The sequence below is a fragment of the Drosophila navojoa genome, chromosome 5 (genome assembly GCF_054131105.1).
Source record: "Drosophila navojoa isolate 15081-1374.11 chromosome 5, UAZ_NAV_1.0, whole genome shotgun sequence".
NCBI classification, from domain to species: Eukaryota; Metazoa; Arthropoda; class Insecta; order Diptera; family Drosophilidae; genus Drosophila; species Drosophila navojoa.
Window position 1 is genome coordinate 22,607,566 of NC_142893.1, and position 20,090 is coordinate 22,627,655.

The following is a 20,090-nucleotide window of genomic DNA, read 5'->3' on the forward strand; positions in this document are numbered from 1 at the left end:
CATAATTGAGCATGTTATCGAAATGATTCACTGAGATCCTCGATGGCTCATATGCATAATGTGATTACAAGACTTGAAAATGCTACCTTACCTTGAGTGTAGCTGGAAGCGAAGGGAATTAAATGTAGCCCATCTTAAAACTTATTTTGGTAATGATTTGTGTGTATATATAAATAGATAAATATGAGGAAATCATTGTAAGATTTGATTAAAAATATGATGTAAGTCAAATACCCGTAGTTTAATATATATTTTCCCCATGTTCAGTTGTATACGAAGGAATTATTACTACCACACTCAGTGAATTTGGAAACAAAGGAAATTTATTTTATAAATAAAAGTTTTCAAATCTGATTGAATATATTTTTACATATTTCTTACATCCCTAATTTTATATTCTTCGATTCAGTTCTGATCGACTTTGTTTTTTATTTTATTTTTTGTTGTTCTGTAGATAATTGAAACGAAATACTCGAGATGCTTTTGTGAAAGAATAAATGATCGAAGTTCTACTGTATCTAATGCAATGAAACCCTTTATATAACACTGTACGGATATTATCATAATATTAACTTGGCATCGACTACTGTGCTCTGCTATCGCTCTGCTCTTCTGTCCAACCTTCTGCAACGCTTCAGCCTTGGGCGTAACCTGGAAGCATCTCTATTAGAGCGCACTCGACAATCAATCTGAAGCAGATTGATTTGGTCTGGTGCCGGGCGGGAACCCTTTCATTAGCTATTACTATGTGCAGGCGTTATAATTATAATCATTGACATCACACCTCGCGCTCGCCTCGTCGGCAGGTGCTAAACGAATTTTATGGCTTGACGCCAGAGCGGGAGGAATCGAAACGTAAAGCAATTGGCGCAGAAAGGAGTTGCCACGCCCCCAGCTATTAGCTATCGGGGAGTGCTAATCAAGGATCAGCGATATCTATCATGGCCAGGAATTAGCAGGAACGCGTTAAACGTGGGCGCTACACACACTCAAGAAAGAACAAAACACAAAAAACAGACAGCGAGACAGAGAGAGAGAGAGAGCCAAAAAAAAAAAAAAAACAGCCCAAGGGCAATTAATGTTGATCATAATTTTTTCAAAGAATCCGCCACATTTCAGCGCGTGAATCTTTAGGGCAGAGCTCAAATGTTTCTTTATTTACGATCAGGCAGAAGAGCGCAGAGTCCATAGAGTAAGAGAGAGTTGAGAGTCGTTGCGGACTGTTAGAATTCACACTTCAACGCCATCGCCACCGCCACCGCCACCGCCGCCGGCGTTGGCAAACGGCGTGTGTGTCCTGCCAGCCTCGACTTCTCGACTTCGCCGGCTTTGTCGACTTGCCGACAAAGCGCCGCAGTCGGGCAGCGCACAACAGCAAGAAGAAGAGCATAAAAAACCACAGATCATGCACATAATGGGCATCCTTTGTTGTGCCTCGCTGAAAGTCGGGCGCTCACATCCTTTGGCCGCCGTTATCCTTTGCCGCGTCATGCGCGTGCCCGCCCAGATCGACTGGATTGGCCACTTCGAGCTGCGAGCTGGTCAATATCGGCCCTTTTTGGCCAACTGTCCGGCCTGTGGGCGTATTCGGCTCACACGTTATTAATTCGTTTTTAAGCGCTGCTCCGTGGAGGAGTGATATATTTGTACATATTACTCTTCTCACCTCGATCGACGATCGCGGCTCCCAGCTGACCGGTAACTGTCTCGCGCAGAAGCCGCCCCAATTAATCATCTTTCTCTGGGATTTCATCTGGGAGACCGACTGAGCCAGCGGTAGAGGCAACGGCGGCGGCGGCGGCTTTAACGCGCCGCCCTTTTGTGGTAACATTTGCTGTGTAAACAGTTGCGGTTGAGTTTTAATTTAGTTTTCTTGTTTTTGGGCCCTAACAGCTGTTGCTTGAATCCGGCCTAAAGGGGCTTTCGTTTAAGCTGACATATGAGCGTTAGTGGTAATTTTTCAGTGGAGTTTATTGGAAACATTTTGGGTATCATTAGTGTTGCATTTAGGGCACATCTATATGCTTTTAATGAGCCATTTTATATACTGAGCATCGTGAATAGCATATGACGACTGGCTCTTTGTAGTGCCCCAGCGTTTCCCTTATGTTCCAGCAAACGCTTATCGCGTATAATATTATCATTATTGTATATCTAAGAGGCGACTGTATAAGTTTTGAGATCTCTTTGGAATAGCTACTGGAATTTTAAAGAATCTCTATTTAGGACGTAATTTTACAATTCATTTAAACATTAAAATGTATTTAGGACTTAAACAAAAATTTTTGTGACTTTGAATTTAGTTTTAAATTTATGTTTTTTTTATTTATTTCATTATTTAATTTATCTTGCATTCAGTTGTAGTAAAAATATTGGCATAGATCTTTCGTTTTGTTGCCCTAATGTAGAGTTTAATAAATACAAATTATTTATCTTAAACATTTACTATTGCACATTAGTGGTACGAATTCAATATATAAATAGTGTTATTATTTATATTATTTACTAAATCTGCTTCTTTTCGAAAAGAGTATATGTATGCATATATATAATTTTGTTTTTGTTTTGCTCATATATCCTATGTAAATTATTTGTAAAACTATAAATTATTTGATTAAATATTATACCAAGCTATCCCTATTAGAATTTCAGTTATTCACATTAAATAAAAAAAAAAACTTTTTGAGCGGAATCCAATTACTATGCCCTACAGCTGCTTCACTTTAAAGTATGCCGAGACGAACAAAAAATTAAATTCCAGAGTTTTCTGCGAGCCATCACTCAAGTTAATTCCTCTCTTTCTCCTTTTCTATTGCCGCATGCTTCGCTTGCAAATGAATTCCCAACTTGAACTAGATACTCGGCAGCTAGTCAAATTTTTCAGCCTGGTCTTCCTCCTCCCCGCCTCCCCTCCTCCCCCAGAAGGGCAACCGCAAAAACACACACACACACAAAAATGCCAGAAAAAATGTATATATGTATATATTTATATAAGTAGAACGTTCGCAAAATATGTAACATGGTAGAGCTGAGGTATTCGCTTCGATTTATTTATTTCGACAAATAATGTGAATTGAAAAGCGCGCACATGGGCCACAATCAATTCGATGAAGGGGCATAGGTGGGGGCAAGGTGGGGCAGCGCAATGAAAGTGTAAATATTAATAAGCGGCTGCCGACAAAGGCCGCAGACTTGAAGCTCCACACAAAAGAGCGACCGCACACTTGCCATTCGAAAGTTCAATAGCGAGATACAGATACAGATACAGATACAGATACAGATAGCGATATGATTGCAGATACAGATACATCAATGCCGCAGCCACAGAAACGAACAGTAGCTGTTTGGGTTGTCATAAGTTTTGAGCGATTGCCCCGCAGCGAAGCCACACACACAGCGTGGCGGCCGCCCGAACAATAGCACCACAATTATTGCCAAATGGCACACAGAGAGAGAACGGAAGAGAGAGAGAGAGAGGGCGAGAGGGCGACAGGGAGATGGAGAGACGTGCACCCACATCCAGGCGAATGTGTCTTACAAACATACAAACACGTACGCCAGCAGAATTAACCACTTCTGAGCTCGAACAGTGGCAGCAGCAACAACTTGGACAACAACTACAATTTATAGTTGTTGCTGTTGTCGTGTGTGCTAGCCAAGGCCAACTGCGCTTTTTGGATAGCCGACAAACAGTGCGGCCGCATAATTTCCATGTGCGCACACGCGGCGTATGCGCAACATGGACAAAGTTCTTTGATTTCGGCCGCCTCTCGACTGTGCCACAAATTAACCGAAAGTCATGCACTAGGAAATTAACTAGACTCTTTTTTGCTCGTGCGAAAATAGTTTGGCCAGCTTCCCATCCGCCTCGCACTGCGCTCTATTCGGGACCGTCTTCTTCTCATGAATATTCGTTTCATTTGGTTAGGCCACACTTAATTAACAGAGCAGCAACTTCTTCTGGCAATTGCTTTCCAACCAAGTTTTGGAATAGTCGAGAAGCAGCTGGTGCTCGCATTGAGAGCAGATTGTATATTGTTTATAAGAGATTGTGTATTACTTACAATATGCTGAAAGGCACAGATGATGTGGACGTCAGAAGAGAGTTTTCCTTGAATTCAACCTATCTGTTTCAGAGGAAAACCCATTAGTTACTTATCAGCATTTGCATCAATAATTTCTAGTGTTTTCCTCTCTTCCATATATCCTTTAAAAACAAAGTGTCAGTTGAGGCACGTCATTGCATAGCACGAGGACTCGATGAAGGCGTTTATTTAGCTCAATGCGATCGAATACACAAGGATGCAAACTATTCAGAGACAGTACCCACGTCACAGACCGGGCACATAGAACAGCAAAGGACACACAGAGCTGGTTATTGACATTGGCGCTGTGAAATGTATGCTTGAGTTTGTTTTGCTATCATTTCTGCGGCTGCCAATGCATAATGTTCACCCATTTCCGTGGTGAAGCGCTCCAAAAGCAAAAAATGAAAGCCTCTAATCGAACACAGTTCTGGTTGTTTCTGCTTTAAGATTTCTACTTTCCTTTCATTGACGGTGACTATTAAAAACATTACATGTACATATATTCAAGATATAACTGTACTATTTATAGCCAGCTACTTATATACTTTACTAAGATATACTATGATTTCATATTCCAATAGTTTCCTTAAAGTAACTTTATTTAGGATGTATATAATGTTTAATGATACTTTCCATTACGCTTGTTAATTTTACTTACGTCATTCACAGTGAGCTGCGATGCGAACAGGAAACATAAAACGCCAACAAAAGTCCAACAATAAACAGTTAAATAACTGCCTGGGAATGCTTTGAAATGATAAAAGCAATAAGCAAAAATAAGAAGAAGAAAAATCAACTAGACATGCCGCCAAATTCGCATAACTTCAAATCAAGCTAAAATACGTAGCATATAAATAACTATAATGGAGTCTAAGATCCACTTAGATCCACTTAGAAGTCAGCTCTCTAAGCCAGGGATCAAACGGGGCGGCGCTTCGACCAATTGCAGCCATGCTATGCGCACCCATTGGTTCTCTTTGCCGCAGCTGCTCAAACGAACGCACACAGACGCACACATGCATGCGTTGAGAGCGAGAGCAGAGAGCAGCTGGTTGAGTGAGTGCTGCACTGCTCACACACACGACGGCTAACGATCACTGCACAAAGAGAGCGCTTCGTAGCTGTGTCTGTCTCGCTCTCTCGCCAGCCACCCTCGATGCGTGGGTTATGCTGTTTGTTGTTTTTGTTCTTGGTGGCAAACAAAAAAAACTTGTTTTTGTTTGTTGGTGTTCTGCATGTACGACGCAGCGCAGCCGTTGCCGTCGCCGTCGCCGTCGCGTCGTCTGAGAATCTCACAAATTCGTTTTAGTCTCGGCTGCTGACCGTTTCAAAATCAGTTTCGAGCTGTCAAGCAAACGAGCAGCATCAACAAACATCAACGTGCGCATGCGCCTTAGCCAAACAAACTGAAAAGAAAACTCACAATTGAAAAGAAAATAGTAGAAGAAATAACTGAATTAGAAAAATAAGATTCTTGTGCTGTTAATAGTGTTGGTGAACGTGCACACATATCAAGAAATCGCAGTATTAAAACGGATTAAAACAACACAGACATGGCGGTATCGGCACTTAATATGACACCCTACTATGCTGGATATCCCTTTCAAGGTAAGCATGCGACAGCGATCATCATCATCATCAGCAGCAATAGAAACAGCGTCAGCATCTAAGCATCAACGCTCTATTACCAATTACCACAATTACGGCTACAAAACGTCGTAGAAAATAGTGCCCGATCACCGTGATCATCATCATGATCAAATGGGGCAGCGCTTTCGCCGGCTACAAACGAGAGATCATTACCCGCTCGTCCCCTTGTCCGTTTGTCCGCTTGTCCGCTTGTCCGCCTGTCCGTTCGTCTGCTCGTCTGCTGGTCCGCTCGTACAACAATCATGATCAGCTTTTTGACTTATTGATTGTGATCACAACTTGCAGCCAGCCACAACCTTTTTCCAACCAACCAGCCAAGTCGGCCAGTCAGCCGGGGACGACGACTCACTGACCAGACTTTGCAGACTTTTTGGCGCGTTCTCCTCGTCTTTTCAACGGTCTGGAGTCGGCTCCACTGCTTTGATCTTGGCTCAGCGTCTGATGTTTGGGTCTCTCGTGTAGCACGTAGCAGCAACGTCAGCGCCCCAAAACAACAACAACAACAACAATAGCAACAGCAACTGAGCTGGCATCTTTGAGCTTTTTGGGGCTGGCCTTTTATACTCTTGCACCGCACTGATATTACCTGGCACAGCTGGACGCTTGTCCGTCTCTCCGTCTCTCCGTCTGTCCGTCCGTCTGGCTTATGGATTATTAGTTTGATTTGATTGCATGGGCTGCACAGCTGCACAGTGATCGGCATTTTCCATGCCTACTGCTCAGCTCAGTTCTTTCTTATTTTTTTGCTTTTGCTTTTTTCTTTTGGCCCACGCAAATTGGCAATTTGCGCTTTGTTATGTTTACATGCGAATTGGCAAACGAAAAGACAAATGGCCAACGAATAGCCTCAGCCCTAGACAATAGATCGTGCGAACTGATCCTTCTGGCCAACAATGCTAACTGCATAATTGGATTACTTATTGCCGCTCAATCGAGTAGCGAAGAAAAGTTAATTGAAGATCACTTGAGGATCGCCCTAAGATCGCTTAAGAGCAAGTTCGAATGGCCACACGCAGCACAGAATTTAGAAGACAAAAACATGTACATCTTATTTTGAGGATAATTTTAAGTCTTTTTGTTCTCGAAGATCAGCTTACCTAATCTCGTCATTTCCATTTCTGTTGCTCTTCCTCAGGACAGGGACGCGTCAACCAGCTTGGCGGCGTCTTCATCAACGGTCGTCCCTTGCCCAATCACATTCGCCGCCAAATCGTGGAAATGGCCGCCGCTGGGGTTCGTCCTTGCGTCATCTCCAGGCAGCTGCGCGTTTCTCATGGCTGCGTGTCGAAGATCCTCAATCGCTTCCAGGAGACGGGCTCCATTCGGCCGGGCGTCATTGGCGGAAGCAAGCCCCGCGTTGCCACGCCCGACATCGAGGCAAGGATTGAGGAGATCAAGCAGTCACAGCCAGGCATCTTCAGCTGGGAAATCCGCGCCAAGCTCATCGAGGCTGGCGTCTGCGACAAGCAGAATGCACCCTCAGTCAGCTCGATCTCACGCCTGTTGCGCACCACCTCGGGCTCCGGCTCTGGCAACGGCACTGGCTCCCACAGCATCGATGGAATCCTGGGCGGCGGCGGCGCCTGCTCCGCTGGCAGCGAAGATGAGAGCGAGGACGACACCGAGCCCAGCGTGCAGCTGAAGCGCAAACAGCGCCGCTCCCGCACCACCTTCTCCAATGACCAAATCGATGCCCTGGAGCGCATCTTCGCGCGCACCCAGTACCCCGACGTGTACACCCGCGAGGAGCTGGCCCAGAGCACTGGCCTCACCGAGGCTCGTGTCCAGGTCTGGTTCTCCAACCGTCGTGCGCGCCTGCGCAAGCAGCTCAACACCCAGCAGGTGCCCAGCTTCGGCGCCAACTCCACAGCCCCCTCGTATGGCTCCAGTGCTGCTGCCGCCACCAACATGGGCATGGGCCTGTACAGCACACAGTCGTGGCCCGCCAGTGGAGCTAGCTATGAGGTGAATGCCGGCTACAGCGGCTCGGTGGCTTCCATGTCGCCCGCCAGCAGCAGCAGCAGCTCCGCTGCCCACAGCCCGGTCCAGACTCAGTCCCTGCCCCAAGCTCAAGTCAGCAGTGGCAACAGCTTCATGAACTCCGCCTACAGCATGAGCACAGCCACCGCGGGCTACTCAGCCACGGCTGGCACCTCCACTTATTCCATGCCCTCAACGGCCGCCAGCTCGGCGGAGCAGCTGCGCTCTCAGTTCGCCTCAGCCGCTGCGTCTGGCTCGCATCATCCTTCGACATGGGACAGCTACAACTTTGCCGGCTCCTTCTTCCCCAGCGCGAATGCGAATCCCATGAGCGGCTACCACCAGGCGGTCGCCCCCGAGCCCAAGACCTCCATGATGACAGCTGGAGCCGCCTATCCCTATTTTGGATTTTAATGGACTCTTCCTCAACTCCAGAACTTGCTCCAGTTTCCCAGCTATAGGCTTCGCTGCTCTCCTAGCTGGTTCTATTCTCTAATCAGTGCCTGTTTTTTTTTATGCAGATCCTTGACTATTTAAAGAGTTTTAGTTAAGAGCTTAAGACTGTTTATACTAAGTTTAAACCTAGTTTTAAGATTTGTAACAATTACTTAGGTAACTCTTAAATTAAGTGCGAAATCAAAATAAATATAAATATACGAACATTAATATATACATTATGGATTCACCGCGATGTATGAATGAATTTTTAAGACTGAATGGTTAAGTTGGCCCTTTGAAGAAGTAATTTTACAGTCATTCTTCTTTTCTTAAAACTGCTTAGAACTTTAATCGCTTCTACTCATTGTATTCAAGATACACAAAATAACCGAAGTAAAATGATCGATAATTATCGATGATGAGAACATCAAATAAATTATCGAAACAATTGATAAACTCATACTAGCGTACTCTTACAGCATGCATCATACAACATTCTTGGTCTAATAGAACGTTCCTACAGATCGCCAGACGAGTATGGCTAAATCGATTCAGGACGTTATCTCAACTCAGGAATTTATATGGGGACTGCCGCCTTTTTAGTGTTACATACATTTTCATATAACCAATATACCGTAATGGGTTAATATAAATATGTAAAGATGTCACACCCTTTGTTGAAATGCGATAAATATTCAATAACTAGTGTGTACTTGATAGCCTCAACTAAATCATTATAGCTATAAAACATAACAATTGCTTTATTCATTTAAAAAATAATTCCCTTTTTAAATTCATTTTAGTATTGCTAGAATAGACCTAGAATAATAATTTTACAAAAATGTCTTTTAAAACTTATAAAGTTTCTTAAAACGAGTTACAATTTTGGATTTGATCTTGGTTTTAAAGCATACCTACAAACTGTCTTTTATATCACATTTGAAATTTTACATACATCTCATAAACGTTTTTTCAAACTTACAATTTCCTTTTAAGTCCTATATCTATAACTGTTTTAAATACTATCTTAAGCTACTTTATGTTGCGTCCATGGGTTATCTTGGTGATCTCATTTGAGAGACTTTAGAACTCTAAGCGCCGGTTCTGTTGCAAGGAAAACTACAAAAGATTCATACTCCATTAAACTAAGGACATTGCAAATGTCACACAGGAAAAAGACTGAAAGAGAAGCGTGGACCACACAGAAATGTGGACATGTCCATGCAGCCACAACAGGTTCAAGCCCAGCCCAGCTAATCCCTCAAAATCGTACAGAAATTGTCCCTTAAATTGACAGGATAACAATAGTTCAGCTAGCGTCGATTCAAGCCTGAACTAGAGCTCTTTCTGTGGGTTCCCATTGCTCGGCTGTGGACAAGGGGACGGCAGGACGAGGACCGTATGAGTTGACAATTTAACAATTAGAGACAACACATTCAGCGACTCGATAATACGAAAATAATTTACAAAATTCCTTCGATTGTCTAAAGAGAGCCGACGTCTAGCGACAAAATAGAGCAATTGACAATGGGAGATGAGCAAAATATGAGAGACCACCAACGTCAGTGCGGGCTCCTTTCAAGATGCCGCCTTGTGGGCTAGTCAAAGATGAGAGGGCCAGGCCGAAGACCTGCCGAAACGGGAGTGGACAAAGCCATTGACAAAATGCTGGATAGTGCTGGGATGGTGGAATGGAGGGATGGAGAGAGGGGGTGTAGACCGGCTCAAATGTTGTAACTAGTTGTAGTAGGTCCTGATTGTCCTAGTTACGACTTGCTTGGGTGGCTTAGGTAGCTCTACCGCTGCAAGGGTCCTCAATTATGTGTGCACAGCAGGCGTCGCACTTACCACCTAGAATGAATACATATACATATCTCCCAGGGAAGATGCCTGCCGGGCTGCCAGCGTGCCTGCCTGAGCATCAGCGAACGTCTAAATGAAAACATCAATTAGCTCATATCGCTCGGGTCTAACTGCCCGGCTAGTGGTGTGGCAGGTCCTGCGCACACCAAGACGACGACAGGTTAGCTCCGTCTCCCTCGCTTTACAAGGGTGATAATGTGTGTCAACTGTGACAATCATAATGGATCGCTTCCTAGGGTTTTCCTATGCCGCTCTCTGCTCTCTGCGAGTGCCACTTTGTCGTACAGTAGCCGAGCGGCTTCTTCTTTGGCTTCTCTCTTCTGGCAGGGCCACCAACTTGGATATTTTTATACAAATTTAATTTGTGTGGCAAGTCGAGTGCAGGAGCTGACAACAACTCCGAGCCTCTTCCTTTCTGTGGCTCTTTGAACAGAACTGTTGAAAGCCACTCCCGGCCTTTGAGCGCGTCTGATTTATGCGTTTTTGATAGCTGAGCGCAAGATCGAATGCCAGCTCAGACGACCCGGTAGCATGCGAAATTTATCTTTTTCTCTCCTTTCTTTCTTTTTTATTTGAACCCACTTCCTGTGTGGCCCAAACGGTATGCTGAATAGCAAGCGCTCGGCGTGTCCGGTAGCTGGCGGCAAAGTGTAGACGCTCTGTCTCCCATTGCCGCACTTTGATTGATGATCGGCATCAAAGGCGTCCATAATGCGAATTGTGATCGAATTGAAATGGTAGCGACGGCGAGAACCGCAATGTGGGAACTTTTGGTGCAATTGAACTTTGGCAGAAGGAATGACAAGTAATTCAGTTAGTTACAGGAGAATAACTTTAAAGTGGAATAGACCCATACATATATATATGAATGCATTACATTTATTTTTATTGCGACCGTTTGTGGTTGAATGAGCTTATTTTGATGGGGAATAAAATTCGTCAAGAATTCTGAAGTCTATCTACTCATTCGGCCTCTATATGTATAGGTCACTATACAAGATAAAACCCAATATTATAATATTACATGATCCACGTAACGGTTTATAATTCGTCTAAACATCCCTGATGTGACTTCATTGAATTGTATACAAGGACATGCCATCAATTAATTATAGTAATTAAAGTAATCGTCTCTTAATCAGGGTAGATAGAAGGCAACCTATACTGTTAATAAGTATTATCATATTAATTTATATTTGACTGCGTGTGTTGTTATTTATTTAATAGAGATTAGAATTGAAAGTAACTCAGAAATCAAGAAGTGGCAACTGCAGTATAATTATGTTCGGAGCATATGGATATCCACAGCGTAGTCAATTTTGCCTATCTAGCCAAGTCTACGAACTATAGTGCAGTCAAGTTTTATATGACTTAAGTCTTGCCAAAAGTAAAACAGCTGAACTATATCAGCTATCAATTAGTTAGTTTCGAGCTTCATTCTCCACGTAATATATATATTCTTAATAAATACATATAACATCTCGCGCTAAATCCCACAAGTGCCGATCCGAATCCTTTACACTCTCTAGTTGTTTGGCACCTGTGCCACAATTTCGCGCCCGAATCGCATGTGTCCAATGCGAATTGCAACCGTTAATTGCCAAACTGGAAGCCGAGCGCCACTTAATAAACATGTATGGGCCATATGACAGGCACAGACAATTTACAAGTGCTCATGATGAACTGATGAAATTTTCCGCTAATTTTTCACGTACTCAGCCGCTCGAATCAACCACACGCCAAAAACAAAAACATATACATACATAAATTTATCATATATTCATTATAAATTATTTACGTTTATTAACCAAAGAGAAAAGCAACAACAACAACAACAACAGCAATTCAGGAGCGATTCACGATAAAAGATATTAGTTCATGGTTTTTTTTTTTTTGTATTTTTGGGAGCGTTGATAAAGCATCAAAACCAATCTGATAAGGAACGCTTTAAATTCCGTTACGTAACGCAAATTTAGAGCGTTACAATTTGCGTGACAGAGATGGCAACTGAAACCTGGTTCACACCATGCTCGCATGACTGACTGTTCTCATTTTCGGTTTTCGGTTTTCGGGGTTGTCTCTGTTTGCTGTTCTTCCTCTTCCTCTGGCTCTGACTCTGCCTCTTCCTCTTTGCCAAAGGCAATTTGTGCGTGAATTTTGATCGATTCGCGTTGAAAATTTGATAAAGGCAATGTTTGAGTTTGCCATGTGAGTTTTTATATGTATGCATAGATGTATGTATATATTTCGCGAAGTGCCGAGAGGAATCTGTGCCTTGATGTGAAACATTATGCAGAACCTTTTGCAACAGGTGGATTAAGCATAAAGAAATGTCTAGATAAAGGAGATAAAGGATAAACTTTGTTAAAGTTACCGTTAAAGCTACATCATTTACATATACTATATATGTATATACTCGCTGATATTCAATAATGTTTTAATCGATTGCATTGAAGAGTGCGTAGTAATCGATAAAAAACTTCCCTAAAACTTTAAGTCCCTAGTAGATTGCTCGATCATATAGTTTATATACAATGTCAGAGAGGATGGATAGATGCTTAAATTGCTATGTAACCCTATGCATAGAGAGAGTTGAGAATATTAATGAATATATTAATATATATTATACTAACCACAACTTTATATATATGTATATTTCCTTTATTTATAATAATTTATAATTTAATATTTCTTTTCCCAATTTGTGTTTAGTTAAGTCAGCTTCTAGCTCTAAGAAGTTTTACCGTCGCAATATAGATATCATAATTTTGAGGACTCTGTCCGCAATGTCTTCATAACTGCATCGCTGGACAGAATTGGGCTTAACGAGTGGTTGAGTGGTGCGTCGCCCGCGGCAATCGGTGCATCGGTGCCCCAACTGGTCGACGCTGTGGCAGGCGATGACGTAGCTGCAACTTGCAGCCGAATACTTGCAACATTACAATTCAATAAGCGAACCCTAAGCCAAGAGTCGACTCTACAAAGCTGCAGCTGGCTCGACTAGAAAGCGGCAGCCAGCATGTCTGCCACAGCCACGGCAGATTGCCGTTGTTGTTGCTGTTGTTGTCGACATTGTTGCTGATGTTGCTGTTGTGGCCAATTGCAGAAATCATCAAAGTGGCAACATGTAATTTGCTCACCGATGGTGGCACAGCCGTCGGCGAGTGGCTTTGAGCTGCTATCGAGGATCGTTGATCAATGATCAGAGTGATCAGAGTGATCGAAGTGATCGAAGTGATCAGCGATCGGGGCTCGGCAGTTTAAGCGAGCGTAAAATCTGCCTGAGTAGAAGGGTTTCAGAAGAATGCGATTGCATTATTCTTTTATTGCAGCAATGATCGTACTTTGATTATTTATCAAAGCCTGTTTTTTTTTTTGGTAGATCATTGGACGCGATCGGTTGATGCAATTGCTTGATCAGGTTGCACAAATTGATTGTTATTTTGCAAAATGCGCACACGTATCTAGCCGTGCAATATGCGATTATTCAGCAGCGACAGAGATAGAGAGAGAGAGAGAGAGAGAGAGAGCGATCACTGAGTGGGACAGATGACGATGCCCCCGAGGATCCGCCAGTGGGACACACCGTAGACTGGATGGCTGCTCGAGTGGACGAGTGGACGAGGGGTAACTGCTCTGCGGATTGGCATAGCGCGCGAAGATTCTTTGATCATTTTACGCTCATTTGCTGGCACACAGACAAGCGCACACCGCAGTCGCCGTGGCACTGACACTCGCTGATCTTTAGCATATTTTACGCTCAACTTGTGATCAAACCGTAACTTTGGTGTCGTACCTGCTCCACGTTCATATTGTATTTTCTGTTGCAGCTCGACTCGCAGCTCGAAACTCGGCTCCGACTATGACTCATGGCCCATTCGGTTGTACCATCCATCAGGGTAACTAGCCGCTATGATATATTTGCATATGGCTTGGGAAAGTCTCCGTTGCTGTTGTTGTTGCTGTTGCTGTTGCTGTTGCTGTTGTTGGTCGAGCTGCTGCTCTCTGCTTTTGCCATTTTCTGTACATTATGATTTTTTCTTTGGCTTATATTTTATTATTTTTATTTTTATTGTTATTGTTGCCAGTTAAATTTGTGTGATTTTCTTTTCACTCGCTGCCCGGCGCAGCTTTTGTGGCAGCGCTTTGATCTTTTGCCGCCCCAGCCATCTGACATTGTAATTGTAAGCATTGTAGTACACCCAGCACCGGTCACCTAATGCCGAATACCGAGCACCCGCTTGGAGTGGGGCTGGGGAGCGGAGCCGAGTGGAGGTGAGTGGAGCATCTCCGCTTAAAGTTTTCTTTTGCCTTTTGATTGGAGCAGACGGCGCAAATGCGCGTTTCTTATTATGTCAATTGTTTGTAATTTCTATCATTTCAAAAAGAAGGCTTATAAGCCTGCATTGTTGTTGCTGGGCCATACAAAACTTATTTTTAACAGCGCTTGCGAAAATTATTTTTTATTTGTCCCCAAGTCTGGCCAATATTCCGCAAATAACTTTTGAAGACTTTATATTTAGCACCAGCTAATATTCCCATTATAACTTTGATTGCGTTTATAGTTAACTCAATTGAGATCACATTTTAATGTGACACAATTTATTATATTTATTATTGGCATTTTAGATATTCTTAAGCAGTCGAATATTATTTATAATAGAATCTTTGTCTAAAATCGAAAATGAAATATTTTTATATATTATAATGCATTATAATATTACCATGTGCAAAATGGCATTCATCATTTGCAATTTCTCATTGATTGCGCGCCTCTCCCTCGCCATTCACTCGGTTGACAGTGGGAAAAACGCTGTGAACATTGGGAGAAACGAGTTTCCACGCCGCGCGGCCCATTCACGCACAGCTCTAGTGCAAACAGGCCAATCATTTGAATGAATTATGCCGCGTTTCCCATAGGGAAGCGGAAGGATGCAGCGAGGGGCAACCGGCCAATTGCTGAAACTGAAATCTGGGCGAGCGTCTGGCCAGCATCAATTGCCAAGCCAGGAGCGAGCAGGACCACCACCACCACCAACAAGAACTGCAACCATGAGGGCTGGGCTGAGCTCTGCTGTGGATATAGTCAATGTCGATGTCGATGTCTACGTTGATAGGCGCGAAAATTAGCGTGAAGCGTGCAGAAATCGTGGCTGCAAAAAGGTCCACAGTGCGAGGACTGCTCAGGGACGGGGCTGCAATACAGCCCCGTGTGCTCGGCTGCGTTGCTCTCTTCCATTATTTTTCAACATATCCAAAATGAAACATTTTTGACACTTTTTTTTTTGACTTGCTGCAGCTGCCGCTGACCCCAGTAGAGGCTGCCCCGGGTGGGTAGGGGGAGGGGTCTGAGGCAGCGTTTGCAGCTTGCTTAGCGCGAAGATGGATTATTTTTACGCTTATTTTGATCTGCTCGGTGGATGTTTGCTTTGGGCACTTATAAACGCTTGGTGTGACCGAGGCTGCAGAGGGTTGCAATTCCGGCAGCCATCATGAATTGCCAGACTTTCAAGCTAACCTATATATGCTATATATGTATTTGTGTACATATGTGTGGCAGCCATTGCGACGTTGATGAGACATATCAAATGAGATTTATTCAATGAAATTAAATGTTATAATTGCAAAATTCAATTCTGACATTTCCGAATCGAACACAATAAATGAGTGTGGACTCGAGAGTTTAGCTTATTCCAATCAAAGTGCAGAGTTTTGATGCCTTAGCCAACTGAAAACCAGTTGACAATAGTTGCTCAGAAGCCGATTGCAAAGTTAATCCATAAATTGTCCGAAACTCAGAAGGCAACCAAAATATTATTTCCAGCCAACGACAACAGCTAGAAATTCGGCTGAAATCAATATCCGATTATATAGATCAACCAGATCAGAGACGGGCCAGCAAACGGCTTGTTGTCAAACCTTGTCTTGGCTGAGTGAGCCGCAGGCGAAGCTTAGCTGTCGGTGGGCGTGGCTGCATTTTGATTCAAATCAAACAGCAAAGCAGATTACAATTTATTTATTTGCACTGGCCGAGAGGACGACGCGCTCGTGAGTTGCGCGTGCTGTGGATTATCCTACCGTGCACTTGTTACTGGTTCCGTTACCGAGCAGGTACTCAAAGGTGCGACAGGAGCTGGCCGGGTCCTTGTGCCAAGCATACATTTAAAAACGCTCAAGTTCAAGAGCAGCAGCAGCAAGAGTGCAAGATGAACTCATCAGGAGCTGCTGGCCGGGAGAGAGTGCAGAGCAGACGTTGATCCGATTGCGAGCTCGTCTTTGTGTTATAAACCGATTCAATTTGGCTTACAGAGTGAAGCCGCTGCTAAGTCGAGTAAACGCCTACATGGCCCAAAAGTCATGTCATGTTGTGCCAGATCCAGAAAGGGACACTGACACAATTTCTGGCACCTTTTTGTGCCCGGCAACAACCTGCTCGCCTCAGCTCTTTCGGCTCGTCAGCTCGACTCTGATCCTGTGATCCCTGCACGCACAAAGCGCTGAGCACGCTACAGTTTTGGCAATATTTATTGGATTTACAGCTTACCCGAGCCCAAAATCCAACTCGACTCCCAATGCCCGGCCAGCCGGGTACGCAATCTTAGATACGTATCTCAGCAGACAGCCAGCGTGTCCTGCCCAGTGTCCTGCCAACCGGGCATCCTGTCGCCTTCGCAGGCGCAGCGAATCTCTGCTTGGTCATGGTGCATTGGATTTAGTCTCGATCTCTTAACAACTGCGCACTAGTATTTGCCTCAATGTGCTATTATCTATTATTATCAGCTTCATATTGCATTACCCGGAAGAGCTGTGCGAAAATACTGTGGCGAATCGAAACGACTTGATTCCTTGCTCAAGGATCAGCAATCCGATTAGAATGGATAGCTAAAGCAAGTTGCTAACTAACTTATTTACTATCATCAAGCAGATATATAATTATGGAGTGCATGAAAACCACTTTATCATGGTTCAGCACAAAGTTTTGCCTAGATTATTGGTCGGCATATATAGAAAATAATCCTTTTGAAAATAATACAATTAACAGTAAGTTTAGTTACTACAATTCAATGTAGTTGAAGTTGAATAAAAATATAAAAGAACAGAGAGAGCGTGAGGGTAAGAGAGAGAGGGAGAAGAGGGGAGAGCAAGTCATTTGCAAGATCAAGATCAAGATCACTCGCATTCGATCGTGGATCAGTGATCTGCAATGCAAGCAGCTGAAAGTTGTAGTATATTGCCGTTAGACTTTGCTTTGTTGTGGAGCCGACAAATGAGCCCGATACTCGCCCATTTTATGATATTCATATCAGCGGGCAATCGACATGATCAACATCGACAGACAGCAGAGCACAGAAAACGAACCACAGCAGAAAATGGCCCTAGGAGATCATCGACGAACAACTATGGCCTATGAATCACTTACATCAACGAGCCAGCCAGGCGATCAAAAGCTAGCCATATCCGCCAACCTACTTGTGCACTTGAAGAAAAAATAGACTAGGAAATTAAAAAGGAAAGTATGCTGCATTTAAGGATATTTTCATAAGCCTAAGCTAGTTCGACTTCTAGTAAGAAATTTGTGAGACTTTTAGTTCAAAATTCTTCAATGTATAACTGCATCTCAATAGGCGTTTCTCTGAGTGTACCCTAGCACAGCCGAACTCTTTCGGCTTTTGCATCTGATGCAGTTTTGCCACCTCGGGCTGCATCAGGCTACCAGAGCTACCCATGCACAAATTGGGGCGTTGAGCTGTCTGTCCGCAGCTCGTGCGACTGTGAGCTATGCAGATGTCGGATTAGCGGCGTTGATACCCGCTCCAAATAGAAGCTAACCAACTCACTCCCATCCACTGGCCCTAACTGAATTTAAGGGCCTTAAAGCCGAAAGTTCCTATCGATTTTATGTCCTGCCCAAAAATAAACAGAGAATGTTCTGCTGCCATTTGGGAAGAGGAAAAGTGAAAAGTGAAAAGCGAAAAAGCGAGAATGTAGCAAAATTGAGCTCGAAATGCCAATTGCATTTTCAACTTTGTCCTGCAAAAGTAAAACCCACACACATATCCCACAAATACACAGACGTATGCACATAGACATCTACAGATACAATTTTTATTGTTGTGGGCTGCGTGCTGTGGGCATGGAACACGGCTCCGAAATGTAGACGTCAGAGCTTCTAATTGATGATATATGGCGCTTGCTTTTGCAGCTTTCCATTACCCGCTTAGTGAAAGCACGCTGTCCTGCACAAGGATACAAGGATATCAGCATTGTACCAGTGTGTAGGCAGCATGCTTCCCATCTCTGAAGCTGAACCTGAGGCTGTGGTTGTGGCTGTGGCTGTGGCTGTGGCTGTGGCTGTGGCTGGGACTGGGGTGGGGTGCCACGATGTCAGCTTGTAATTTGTGACATGCACTTGCGCCGAGTAAAGTTCACCAAAAGTTAATAAGTACAAATCAGATTGCTTTGCGATTCGCAACAGCATAAAATGTAAACTCGTGTCTATCGTTCGACATGTTTCAAGAGCTTGACATTCAGCTATACATCAAAATTTAAGTACAGCGACCTATAGAGGGGAAAGCCACGTTAGTTGTTCTACTGTAGTAAATATGTATATTATTCTATGAGATGTACAGACTTGGGTGTATGAATATCCCAAAACGATTTAGGGTCCCAATAAATATTCTCATTCTTATTACATTCTTCGAAATATAAATATAAAAAGCTTATTAAAGTTTTACCTTTTTAAATTTGCAGCTAAGCTAGATATATATTTGACTTATATGACTAAAAGATTCTATAAATTCCTATGCGTTCATTTCTTCTATCGAAAGTCTACTTGACTCAAGGGTTTTTAATTTCATATTTGAGTGTTGCTTAATCATATTTTTAAGCTTAAGTTTTTTAAGTTTCTGTACATGGCCAGCTTCAACATCAGTGTTTAGTTTTCCAGTGTTGCTCGCCTAATGTTTTACTGCGGAATTCGTATTCTCCAGGAGGACATTTGTCCAGCTTGTAACTAGCTATGTCTGTCAGCTATAAATTGCTTTTTTTTATTCCAGATTATCGACAATGAAAGTAATCGTTGACATTGATTTTTCTTCCCACAAATCTTCGTTGTCATTTATTGTTTTAAGGAACGTTAATGTGACTGATATATTCTCAATTGATATTATATGCGCTTTACTGATGGTCAATTTTTATCCAATAGGTTTGAATGTTTTTTCTTCGATATATATTTTAAAATATTATGCCCTTTTTAATTTACTTTTATTCAAATTAATGTCCAGTATATATGAAGACATATGTATATTTTGTTATTTTAAGAAATTTAATAGATAAATAATTCTAGGACTTCAACTACTATAATATATTGATGGGCAGTGTATGTACAACATACAACTGTAAGAATTTGGTTTTCAGTTTCAAGATAGTACGCGCCAAGTCCACGTGCTCTGAGACAATATCGTTTCGTGCAAGGGAGAGAGCAAGAGCACATGACGGCACTGGAAAGGGACAGCCAGCCGGCATTGGTCGACTCGTTGACAATGGTGACAGGAACACACCCAAGCCGCAGTCAGAGCTCAGGGCTCAGAGCTCGGCAAACATGACAAGCCGGCGCAACGAATCGCCATTTTGCGCTGTCCTTTGGTTTGGCTGTCTCGGCCGATCATCCTGTCACGCGTTCATCGGGGTTCCCATTTGTGTTTGTATTTGTGTTTGCTAAAACGTTAAAATAAATTAAATAAAATAAAATAAAAGGCGAAAATCTCTCGAAAATGACACTAAAATGTGCAGTTCCCTCTCTTTATCTACCTCTCTCTCTCTCTCTCGTTGCTTTTATTTAACACTAAATGCCTCTCTCTCTATTTCTCTCGCTTTTCTCTTTTCAGCTCATTGATTGGATTTAACTTTACACATCGTGTGGATCGTGTGGCTGGCGAGCTGGCACTGAGCACAATTTTATTGTTGGCCTGCGATTAGTTCCGATTGGCACCGGCAGGATCGAAGATCCTGGCGATCCTCGCATATGCTCGCTCATCAATAGCTGCAATGATTCCTGCCTGCTGTCCATTT

General features: G+C 43.2%; 2 protein-coding genes across 2 annotated transcripts in view; both read left to right on the plus strand.

Annotated features, from left to right (window-relative positions):
* Positions 1-5,405: 5,405 nt before the first annotated feature.
* gsb (paired box protein gooseberry) lies at positions 5,406-8,385 on the plus strand. Its single transcript, XM_018106501.3, has 2 exons — positions 5,406-5,696; positions 6,874-8,385. The coding sequence occupies exons 1-2, from the start codon at positions 5,642-5,644 to the stop codon at positions 8,130-8,132; spliced, it is 1,314 nt and encodes a 437-aa protein (XP_017961990.1). The 5' UTR covers positions 5,406-5,641; the 3' UTR covers positions 8,133-8,385.
* A 7,367-nt stretch (positions 8,386-15,752) lies between these two features.
* The window catches only part of LOC108655239 (uncharacterized), a 159,173-nt gene continuing 154,835 nt past the window's right edge, over positions 15,753-20,090 (plus strand). The window contains exon 1 of the mRNA XM_089262336.1: positions 15,753-15,767. The gene's annotated coding sequence lies outside the window, so the exon portion shown is untranslated. The remainder of the gene's footprint in view (positions 15,768-20,090) is intronic.